The following is a 12335-nucleotide window of genomic DNA, read 5'->3' on the forward strand; positions in this document are numbered from 1 at the left end:
ACGTGGTGCGATATTTGGCAGATGCTACTATCACTCCTAAAGACGCAGAAGCTCCTCCATGATGTACGGTTTGACAACAATGTGTATGTGTTGTTTGCCTCGTGAAGTAATTGCGAGGCGATGTTTGTAATTGTTATTTTCTTATTTTCATTCAATATTCCGAAGTAAAAATAATTAAAATTTGATTAAATAGCCTTAAATTTATAAAGATTGCCCGCAGTGTCCGCTGTGAACTCCCTGGACAGATTCTGATATTAGGTTCAAGTGATCCCCCATGTGCACGAAATAGGCATTCACGTGGTCGTTAATCATGGTAAGAGCCCATTTCTTACGAATAGCATTTATTGAAATCTTCTTTACTCATTTACTGCTTTACTCCTGCTCACTTTTATTCTCAATCGAACTGAACGTAATTTCTTTACCCGGAACCTGCACAGTTAGATTTTGGTCCGAGAGTGTTTTTGTGAAAATGATCGTAAGAACCATCATGAACTGCGAAGTGGCAGTGTGCGGGGTCTCAATTTTCAGATATCCTAGGATACTCTTCAAATATACCTCACACCTAATGTCAGTTGTCATTTTGTCATCTCCTAATATAATGATAAGATTAACATATTGTATGCGGAGCTCTGTGATTAGCCAACCATGCCAACGTTGTTGGTTGATACTACACTCCTTTTATTTTTTCACCCCAGTGGAACCTACATTTTATTTTCTCATTATTTGCAAATTTTTAAAAAAAATTTATGGGCCTCCTGCAGTCTCTCATTTCTCAGAATGAAATGGAGTAATAAATGAACGCCTTCAGTTCAAGGATATTGAGCGACATGGCCATTTTCCTGTGTCGTGAACTATCTAATGGGAGGTTGGCAGATTTCGTATCCACCTAAAATGAGTTCTTAATATTTTCCGATAGTCGAGCGTAACACTTCTTTTTTTACCTACTGAATTTTGACCCATAACAAAACACATGTCCCATTCATAAACAAAGAGAAAATTCAGGAAAACCCTGATGATCTATCATTTGCTAAAGAAAATTTAGAAAAACCGAGATGATCTAGCATTTTTCACTGCTATAATCTCCTCAGTATGCTTTTGTAACCCTCTTTTTCTCTTTGCAGTCTCTCAAGTATGTTCTATTTGAACATGCTGCCGGTTATGGCTTATTCAAAATCAAGGAGTTTGAAGAAATTGGAGCATTGCTACCTCAAGTTGAAGAATCGGTAACGGATCTCAGTCGGTTCAATCAAATCGTCTCACTTGTCACTTTCTCTCCCTTCAAAACTGCTGTGACAGCCCTCTCAAACATTAATAGCATCTCTGAAGGTGAGTCTGCTTGTTGTATTATTTATACATGTCACTTGAGCATAGAGTACATAGAGTCGTAATGTAAGTGGGTGAGCTGGCGCCACTTCTAAGCATTTTCCAGGTCCCGAATTCCGAGACTCCTGTATGACGCCGGGCCACTTTTTCGATACATAATCGATTGTTTGCGATACACGGGTACCCGGCTATCCGATGTAAACAAAGAAGATAGGGATCACCACGTATTCCGCACCGCCATTTTGGATCGAACTTGTATCGAAAAAGTGACCCGAACTCGGCGCACACCGGGCTCGGAACTCGCCGAGCAGAATATGGCGCCAGCTCTCCCATTTACATTACGATTCTATGTACTCTATGCAGCCCCTTGTCTTTCTGACTAATAAAAGATTGGCAAAAAATTACACAGAAAAAAATTGTTTGGAAAAGCTGAAATAATTTTAAAACATTTTCCTCCAAACCCTGATAGTTACCTAATCAGTGTCAAGAAAGAGAGCACATCTATACGTAAGGCTCATGATAGCTCTAATCTGAGAAGAATCATGAAAATCCATACACTCCTTTAAACTTCGGTGTGTTGGAAACTTCCCAGGAATAGATATTTTGAAACGGAATTGTTAATGTGGCTAAGACTTGAACAAAATTGTACACATGTAATCCTAGAAATAAACCCATAACTCCGAAGAAGCATGATACAATGGTATTACATTTTAAAGTGGTGGAAAATGCATTCTAATCGTTTTTGCATGATGAAAATTACCATTTTTTGCTCTACAGTCCTTAATTTTTATGTTTGTGGTCTTCAATTTTCATGATTCCCTCTCTTTTCCAGGTGTCCTTCCCGAAGATTTGCAAACTTTCCTAGAATTTCAGTTTCCAAAGGCAAGTAAGAGGCCGAAAGTAAACCTTGGAGTCAGTGATGCCAAGCTAGGTGCTGCTATCACTGAAGCAACTAACATTACTTGCTCAGTAACTGGCGCTGTCCCAGAAATTTTGAGAGGTAAGGAGTTCTAGCATTTGAATCAACATTTTTTCCTGTTTTCCTTTTTTTTATGCCATTCAATTTGCAAGCTTCTAAGTATGTTTCACTCTTGAAGTAATTCTCCCAATAATTGAATTCAACAACAATACCCTGTTATTATTCAAAGATGTAATCTGTTGTATGATATTCCACACAGAAGATTTCTTTTACAAATCATGTAAATTTTATTATTAATGCACAGTTATAAAATGAAAAAAATATTCTTTGTCCAGGAAGTTATGATATTTCGTAAATCAAATTGAAAGGTAGTATGTAATTTTGGCGCAGTTCCTTGACCCTAATCTTCTACAAAGTGCTGTGTATAGGTCTTAGAATGCACAATGGACTGATATTTGAATACAGTAAGGACTTCTTGGCAATGCTATTGCACTCAAATGTGTGTAGGGTTATTTTGACAGGAAAGGTGTTTTTCAGCTGAATTAATCGTAAGATACTGGCTTAATATCTAACATTTTCACTGTATGTACCACAATTTAAATCGTAATTATCTTCTCTCTTTTAGGAATCCGTTTGCATTTTCCGAAATTAGTGAAAGGTTTCACGGATCAAACATCTGGCGTTGCTCAGCTAGGTTTGGGTCATAGTTATTCCAGAGCCAAGGTTAAGTTCAATGTTAATCGAGTAGATAACATGATTATCCAAAGTATTGCATTGTTAGATCAGTTGGACAAAGACATCAATACTTTCGCCATGAGGATAAGGTATGCTGTTTTTTTCTTTTATCTCCCTCTTTAGAAGTATATAATTTAATTATTTTTAAGTCATTCTATGAGAAGCGGTAAGTAGCCATTCCCAGGCAAAGTCTGTTTACGATCGCAATGAAAGCTGTCTGTCAAAAAAGATTGCAGCCGCTCATAGTTCTATTTGATTTGTGTATGAAATGAAATACTTCAGAGCACCGCATGAGTTCTCATAACCTAGGTCAAACTTTGCCTAAAATGACTATCTGTGCAGCTGTCTCTTCAAATCAACTTACCTTTCATTTTAGCACCCACCACAGCAAAGCAAAGTAAGTTGTTGCCGTGCTAGTTTTATATAAGAAATGTTTTGATAACGGAATTTATTTATGCTATCTTCATATCTTCAGTATCATGACCTTCATCTACATTTGACATAGATATATATGTGCCTTAGCACATATTGTGTCGCTTTATTTATTCTCCTTTTATTCTAAGTCATTACTTATCAACCTTGGATAATTTTCAGAGAATGGTACTCCTACCATTTCCCAGAACTCATCAAGATAGTGCCAGACAACTACCTTTATGCTCGTGTCACAAAGTTCATCAAAAACCGTAAAGAGTTGACGGAGGAGAAACTTCCAGAACTTGAAGAAATAGTCATGGACTCAGGGAAAGCGCAAGCCATCTTAGAAGCTGCTAGGCATTCAATGGGTACTTAACATTTACACTTTCCTTGTCAAATTTAGTGGATATTTTTTTATAAAACTCCTGATCTTCATGCGTCAAGATACCTCTGTAAGTCAAATTTAATGTGAGGCAATTAGGTGATAATTGCACAGAATTTATATTTATGTGTTTCTTCAAGCCAAGCAAATTGGGCTGAGTCCTGTTAAGTGCCGGGACAAGCACATTCTCCACACTTTCAATTTTCTCAGATTAAGGCTGAGTGGTTCTGCTGTTTCACTTGTCCACCCTGTAAAAATTTGTTGTCACTTCAGTATTTGAACCTGGAACCAATTTAACTAGAGTCAAGTGTGCTAACCACTAAGTAAGCGAAACCATTTAACCGTCAAACAAAAAATCATCCAATAATTGTACAAAATTTAGTTAAATTGGATGAATCCTACAACAGTTGGTAAGCCACATGACAAATTCAAAATTGTTGAGATTCCTTTTATGTATCCATTTAACTCACAAATCAATATTTATGCAGGATATTTGTCCCTTCTGTTTCCACTCTTCACAATCTGCAATAAGTTTCCTCTGTCAACGATTTTAAATAATTCCATTCTCATTATTTTCATCAATTTTAATTCCCTTTTTTTCTTGCAGGTATGGATATCTCGCCTGTAGATCTTATAAATATTGAAACTTTTGCAAGCCGAGTAACAGCACTTTCTGACTACCGGAAGAACCTTCACACTTACCTCAACAACAAAATGTCCAATATTGCACCTAATCTGAGCACACTAATCGGTGAACAAGTCGGTGCTCGTCTGATTTCTCATGCAGGTTCCTTGACCAATCTTGCCAAGTACCCTGCTTCAACAGTTCAAATTCTTGGTGCTGAAAAAGCTCTCTTCAGGTTTGTCCAAGTTTCTCTCACTCAGATTAGCCACTCATCTCAAAAGACATCTGTTTAACCTAATACCAACACAGAAACGGCAAAAACGGAACAACAAATCATTGTTTAAGGGGATGGCAACCCTAAAATCGAAAATCAGATAGTATTAAAAATTGAAGCAGGGAGGTGTAAGAAGCAAAATGGCTCTGTCCTGAATGAAAAATTCACATAATTGGCAGAGATATGAAAGATTGTAACTCTGGCTGGTGACGTCATGCGCTCCCGGTGCGACTGCGGTTCACATGCACACAACTCAAAGTCTGGCGCCGCAAGGACATCTTATTTGTCACACCCAAGCAAAGATGAAAGAGTCGGCCAGGAACGAGCGAGATCAGGTCGAACTAATAACTTGTTGTGAACAGGCGTCGGCCACTTGAAACCGGAGACAGAATGCAGAGTACCGACTGCGAAGTGCGAGTCAGAGCTCATGACATCACGCGCTCAGCTGTTTTTTCGCGATAGCTGCTCAATGAATGTAGATATTCGCAAACGGATTTCGGCATTGTTCATTGCACACTTTTCTTCGTCGATTTAGCCAAACTTGTTTTTAAGGTTGCGGCCCTCTTTAATTTCTGCAGACCTAGAGTCTATTTTTACGAACTGTATGTTTTAAGTTTATAGAAATGTTCATAGTAGAGTCACTATGAAATTAGTCGTGATTGTTCTCAATTACCTCCAGCTAAGATCTCTAATTTCTCTCAGGGTTTAGATGTATATCAGTTCAATTGAATGTCCTCTTGTTAGACCTAGACATGGACAGTTTCCACCAACCGATGGAATGGCCCCTCATCTATTGTTTTCAGATTGAGCTCACTTGTAGCATGTAGCATGTTTTGATTGAGTGTTCTAATGAACAAAAATACTCATCTTCAAAGTAATTGTTAATTACAGGGACATTCTTTTCAAGGATCGGCACAAATCAATTACAGTGGAGTCCGTTTATAACAGAGTTCTTGATTTTCAGAAAAACTTAGTTATATCCGGAATTTCATTGAAAGCGAGTTCGTTATATACGGGCTTCACTGTAAATCAGTTCAACTCAAGGCTTAAAGGAGGCGTATGATACTTGTAAGCAAATACAGTGAGGATTGAGATTAATCAAATAATTTTGATCGTAAACTTCTCAATATCTGTATTTTTAAATCTCCCTCTCATTTACTTCTTTTTTCTTTTCAGAGCATTGAAGACTAAAAGTAACACGCCTAAGTATGGTTTACTTTTCCATTCATCATTTATTGGACGTGCTGGGACAGCTAATAAAGGAAGGATCTCAAGATTCTTGGCCAACAAGTGTGCTATTGCATCACGATTGGATTCCTTTTCTGGTAATATTTTTATCTTAATCAGATTGCCTAAAATCCTACCTTTTTCTTCTTGAAATTTTTACTCTGGAAACACCTTCTGTTGGCTCCTTATTAGTGCGCTTTTGTGTAAAATTTTGCGCAAACAGCTAGATCAGTGTAAATCAGAAAAAGCAAGCAAGCATCTACGATTCGGGCTGACAACAGTGCAATCGGGCTCTCTAGAGGTGTGGCAAAAGTTTCAATACTCGTTTTGAATCCAGCTTGGTGGTAAAGTAATCAAACTGCCAAGGTATCAATCGCAGCTTAGCATTCAAGGATTCAAGAAGTATTTGGAGCAAATTCGAAAAAGAAAAACTAATGGACTATTTGTCATTCAGGCTATCAAAGTTGACAGAATCATCAAAAAGATGTTGACAGGTATTTGCGCTGTCAGGAGCATTTTCTTTAAGTATGAATTATTTTATGGATCACAGTCATACGCACAGCCACCTTTATCAGGCTGATTCATAAGTTACAAAGAGACCAAGCACATTTTTTAAATAAAAGAACCCTCTATTTTTGTCTGAATATATTGGGATTAATCTGTATATTTTTTACACTTCTGCTCTTAGATACACCTTCCAACATATTCGGAGAAAAACTCAAGCAGCAAGTGGAAGACCGACTCAAATTTTACGAGACTGGTGAAAAGCCGCCTAAAAATGTTGATGTTATGAAAGAAGCTGTCGAAGAATTTAAAACTTTCCAAGTAAGTATGAAACTATCATGTAAAATACAAAATTTTACTGGTGCTAAAAATAGAAGATGAAAATATAAAAAGTAACTTTTCACAGGTAGCATTTCAATAATAAAAAAAAAATAATTTTGAACTTCTATCAATGAAATCTTATCCTTGAATATTTGTTTCTTCATGTTTTTCAGGAGAATCAAGAATCCGAAACCCCAAAAAAGAAGAAGAAAAAAGACAAAAAACGAAAATCAGAACAAGTGGTTGAAGCTGTCGAAACGAATGGAACAAATAACGATGAAGAAACTGCTGAGCCACCCAAAAAGAAGAAAAAGAAGAAGAAGGGAGAAATGAATGGAACCGCAGGTCAGTGTGTCTTTTTTCTTTAACTCTTTCCAGTGTAATACCACTTCGCAAATTTTTAATTTGAATTGTTTTTTGAGTATTGTAGATCATTTCCTTAAAATTAAGTCAAGCACTGTCAGCCTAAATTGACACTGAGTTAAACTGATTATGAACAGCAAAGGTTGAATAATATCACCAATTCATTTTTATTTCTCCTTTATATGTCACTGAGCTTGAACTTTTTTTCTTTGATGCTGGAACTGTCTTGATAACCTTTATCTCTTCTTTCAGTGGGAAATGACAAGCTTACAGAACTGTTCTTAAGAGGAAACTTAAAGGATCTTCCAAATCTGAATTAATCTGTCTGTATGTGAATACATGGGTACTCTTAGGCCCCATCAGGATACACTAAAGCTTAAATCAGAGTTGTACATCCTAAAGAATCAGGTTAAAACAGAATTAAATCGGGATGCAACAGCGATAATCAAACCAAACCAGTGAAAGTCTCAGTAAATCAAGTTAAATCAAAATGTTTTTGGAATAATCAGCCGTTAATAAGATAAATAGAAAAAACGTATTTAGATAAATTAAACTGAATTTGGATTTATCTGAATGAAGAAGGATTCCTGAGACGAGTGCAAACTAATCCAGATTGATTGACGTAATTTTGAATCAATCCACACAGATGTAATGGGTTTGAATTCTCTTCTTTTTTCCATTGATCGATTTAGACTAGTTCTCCAAAATCTCCAAATTTATTTAAAGTAGATTTTTCATGTTTATTTTCTATTATTCTTTACAGATGAAAGTGTTAACTTTATGCAAAATGACGAAGAAATGACAAATGGGGTAAGATAATTGTATTATCCTTATCACCTTTTTTACCTTTATTTACCTCATATCACCTTTTTGTTATCTCTTAAGGACTATCCACCTGAAGTGCTGATGTACTATGAAAATGATAAAAAGACAGGCCTGCCAGAGAGCCACCTTGAGCCTCAAAATTGATGGAAAACTCAGCCATCCTCCAGTACTTAGGGCCATTTTTATAGTACACCATCATCAAACCTTATTGGGCGTCTTTTGTTTATTTAAGTTCCATGACCTAAGTGGTGGATTTGGGAATTATGAAAATATTCAAAAGGAAGATATGCAAAGGTACTGAACACTAACTCTATTGGGCACTGTTAACTATTGAAGAAGATAGTTTGTATCTGATAATTAGTATTTGCGGATAATTTAGCTACAGGTTTTGATTTGTTCATTTTAAAAAACTATCACAGAAAAACCTTCGTTTAACGATTTTCAACAGACCAGCCAGAATTGTCCTTATTTGGAGTTTTTTGCTAAAACAGAACATGTTAAAAGAGGCACTAAACAGTAATTAAATTTTATTCCTTCAAATTTAGCGATGCTATGTAGCCTACACAGTGAACACTCCCGTTTAGCTGCTAACTGTTGCTTTACCTGTCCTAGTCAACTCCATTCCTTATCTGTTTTCTTTTGCTCAGCTACTATTCTGTGTCGCTGCAGTAAACAATGACTAGGACCACAACACAGCCATTCCATTATATTAGTTCTGTGTTAAACTTAAATGAATTTAAATTTCTTTTGTAAGCCACATCATGATATTCAGCTACAAAGAAAATCTTGAAGAAGAAAAAACTCCTTTTTTTTTTTACCGGATTTTTAACTGGAGGAATACGAGATAAAGTGCAGCTTAGATTTGAAGCAATCTTGTGGTTGATTTTTAATCATGCAGTCAGTTGATTTTTTTTATTTTTTTAATTTTTTTTTTTTTTTTTTTTTTTAAGAACTGCTTTGATCTTACAAGAAATTAATAAAGCTATCTCCTAGTTTGATTGTTTCATCTATAACTCACTGTCTGTCATTCAATTTCAGGAGGAAGCTAGTAGCCCTGCCAAGAAGAAGAAGAAAAAGAATAAGCAAGGATCAGTTGCTGTAGAAGAGAATGAAGAAAATGAAGTTGTTGAGGCTGCATCCCCGAAGAAGAAAAAGAAGAAGAAGAAGAGTGCAGGCCTTGAAGATGTAATGAGCTGTAAGATATTTTTTGCTTCTGAACTTGTTATTCCTGAAAGTAAAGGAGAAGAAATGTCTAGGTTACTTTTACAAATCCACAGGAAACTTTGATGCTGTTTTTTTACATCTGCTTTTATCATCACTATTATAGGGCCACCATTTGGATCGCAAAGAGATTTGAAGTTCGTTTAATTTCGCTTTATCTATGTCTGGTGTAAGCATCTGTGCACTGTAACCCGTAATTAAAAACCTCTCCTGACATGAATGTTGACAAATTTAAAGTAACCAAGTGAATTTTCCATCATTTGCATTGATTGTCCAGTAAAAGTTTTGACGCATCGCTGGATAGGCGACCAAATGGAACTCTCTCATCCAACTGCCCTTATCTTTCAATAATCATCCTGCACTGCATTGCTTAGGAAAAACGGCAAATTAGCTTTCAGGTGTTGCCAAATTTCCCTACACAAATCACGAATTTTTGAGAAAATTTATGCACAATTTTCTCCCAATTTTTCAGAGAAGTTTGTTGGTAATTTGATCTGAAGTTTCTTTAAGGAAAAATATTTATGCCTTTGTTTCAAAATAATTATTTTTTGGTAGGAAATTTGGCAACATTTGAATGTTCATACAGCGTTCTCAGCGCGGTAGTGCAGGTCAAGCCCAATTTTGGGGAAAGTGAAAGAAGAATTTACTCACAAGTTGCAGGAATGAAAATACCTTGTTCAACCTCCTGACAAACTATTGATTACTTTTTCTTCGATTAGGTGAAATTACCAACTCAAATAAGTTGCATCATGCTACAACCTCTATTGTCCTGGCTTTTCCAGCTTTGAGTTTTTTTGTTTTAACATTACTTTTCAAAGGTTGATGTAATGAAGCGTAAAGATTCTTTTCATGATAAAGGTAATCCTAAGATGAGTCTTTATACCACTTTCATGGTTGTATCCAACCTTGAAAAGTATTATCAACTCAAAAAAACCTTCAAGATAGGGAAAATGGACATGAGCTGTTTTCGCGTAATGTGTCACAAATTTAAGGTATGTTGCTGAACTCTCCAGAGGATTGTCTACTCTAGGGCTCGGAGGATTACCCGGTGACTGACGTCAGCCATCCGCGTTGTCCTCGTTTGCTGGATTTGTTTACATTTGATTTTGAATACATGAAGTCAGCAAAATCTTCCATATTTCTCAATTTTCAAAACTTTCATAACAACAAGTGAACAGCAGGCCCAAAATCTGCTCATGTTGCTTGAGCAAAGGACCAGAAAAAAACGCAAAGTGAAGATAAATAAGGCTAATGTCACTCTCCGTTAGTCTCTGACCTCGAGAGATCAGAGAGTTGGAGAGCTGTTCTGAGACTGACGTTGTAGCAGGTCTCCAGGTAATTTCTCCTAAGTCCAACAACAGCTGTTCACGTTTTTAGGTAACTCAGGAGAGCTCTCCGGAGACTTTAACAACCTAGCACCTAGTGTAAGAACTTTTTTTAAGGTTGATGTCAATTATTTTATTTTTAATAGGACTGAATTTTTCCTCAGATAGAAAAAGGAAAACTCTATAATATTACTTATGATTTCAGGATGTGCTAGTTGCAAAATCATACATCGAAAACTTGGCAAACACGGATTCCAGCAAACAAAAACCACTGACCGAACGGGAAAAATTAATGAAACACTTGGAGCTTGTTCAATCCACCATCAGTGAGAAGAAGAAGAAAAAAGTGTGAACTCATGAAAAGAAATGATGTTCTTAATTAAGTTTTTTAGTAGTTAGACTTCCCTTGTCCCCCTCAGTTTCTCATTTTTTTCCATTTCATTGATAATATGTATAAGCATACATACAAGCATTTTTCAGAAGTAACTTTTCTGTGTTTTTCGAGAGAAACTGTTGAATTGTACAATTATATTTTATTTCTTATCTAATAATTTTTTTGTTTTCATTGCTCTCTTGAGACACACACTTTCTCATTTTAATGACCAGGTTTTCTGGCATTACGAAACCATTGTTGTCGAGTATGTTCAGCCTTTTGTGCTGACTGTCTAAAACTCTCAGTCAGATTTCTGCCTGCGCCACAAACATCTCAAATTTTCAGAAAAGTCACGTACACTCTATGTGAAACGTTCAGAATTGGGCCTGACAATCCAGCATGACAGATTCACTGACATTTTGATCGGCTGACTTCCACTGGAAAATTATTTACAGCTAATCGCCGCAGAGAAAGCAGAAGGTGGAGGCAAGGCAATCATTTTCAGAACTAGTTGTGATGTAGGAATACACACGGGTCTATCAGCCATTAAAAATGAGGCTGCATCAAGAACCAGACACTGACGAATGCCATCATGTCTTATCTTCGTCACAGTTCTCATCAGATCCGCATTTGTTTGTCATGATGTAAAAATATCCATTCCTTCGCTGGCTGTCACCTTCCATATTTTCGCTTTGTTTATTCCCACTGCTGACTATTGAGAGCCATCCAAGTCAAAGAATACCTACCCCCTACCTTTGAGCTCTCACTATTAGCTGAAAGTGCTAACATCCGTCGTTAACCCAAGATCTCAAAACTCTGCAAACATGTCTTTTATCAAAATTTGCAAAAATTTGACAAACTGCTCAGCTTAATAGATGTCAGGAGGAATGGCGGAATGACGCTACACTGACATCCAAAACCTTCTCAATTAATCATTCTTTTAAACAACTTGGTAGGTCTGAAAGAGAGGAAGCATGTAGAAATATCTATGGAGCTCCCTTTTTTTCTGGATCCATGCCAAAAAATTACTTCCAAGTATCTTACTTATGATGTTCCTATATTACGTGAAGTTCTTCAGTACATACTTTTTCATGTTTGCTTCTCAGGCAAAGAAACTAAAAATTGAGCATTGGCACCATTGTTTATGGGAACCCTGCATTAACATTTTGGTCTACATAAACATGTTTAAATGCAATGTCATTCGAAGGTAAGGTAGGTACGTAATCTACCATGAAAGATAAAAATTGTCCTACCAAAATTTAATTTTACCCCCCAACTCTTTTGCATAAAGATAAAGTGATCTCCTCACAAGTTACTCTCGAGGATATTAAGACATTGTCTTCTGTCGGAACTTCAAATATCAATTTTTTTATGAAGAAAAAAAAAAATATTGCAATCCTAAAAATCTTGTCTTCAAGCATTGAAGTCCCCTCTAGTTCCTAGGTCGCTCACATCAGTAGTTTCGTCAATAATAGTTTTCTATAGGAATCAAGATCAATTCTCT

At 36.3% G+C, this 12335-nt stretch overlaps 1 protein-coding gene across 2 annotated transcripts; it reads left to right on the top strand.

The window, feature by feature from the left end:
• Nucleotides 1-78: 78 nt before the first annotated feature.
• On the top strand, nt 79-11009 carry Nop56 (Nop56 ribonucleoprotein). 2 transcript variants are annotated; one of them, XM_019042230.2, is made up of 12 exons: nt 79-313; nt 1122-1326; nt 2156-2323; nt 2868-3066; nt 3572-3759; nt 4381-4633; nt 5849-5997; nt 6588-6724; nt 6898-7069; nt 7851-7897; nt 8951-9107; nt 10664-11009. In XM_019042230.2, coding segments are annotated over exons 1-12 (1680 nt in total). In that variant the 5' UTR covers nt 79-310; the 3' UTR covers nt 10666-11009. The 2 variants fall into 2 exon arrangements, with proteins under 2 accessions (XP_018897775.1, XP_018897774.1); XM_019042229.2 differs by having other exon boundaries at nt 8951-9097.
• The last annotated feature ends 1326 nt before the right edge of the window (nt 11010-12335 follow it).

Source organism: Bemisia tabaci, chromosome 3 (genome assembly GCF_918797505.1).
Source record: "Bemisia tabaci chromosome 3, PGI_BMITA_v3".
In the NCBI taxonomy this organism is placed as follows: domain Eukaryota; kingdom Metazoa; phylum Arthropoda; class Insecta; order Hemiptera; family Aleyrodidae; genus Bemisia; species Bemisia tabaci.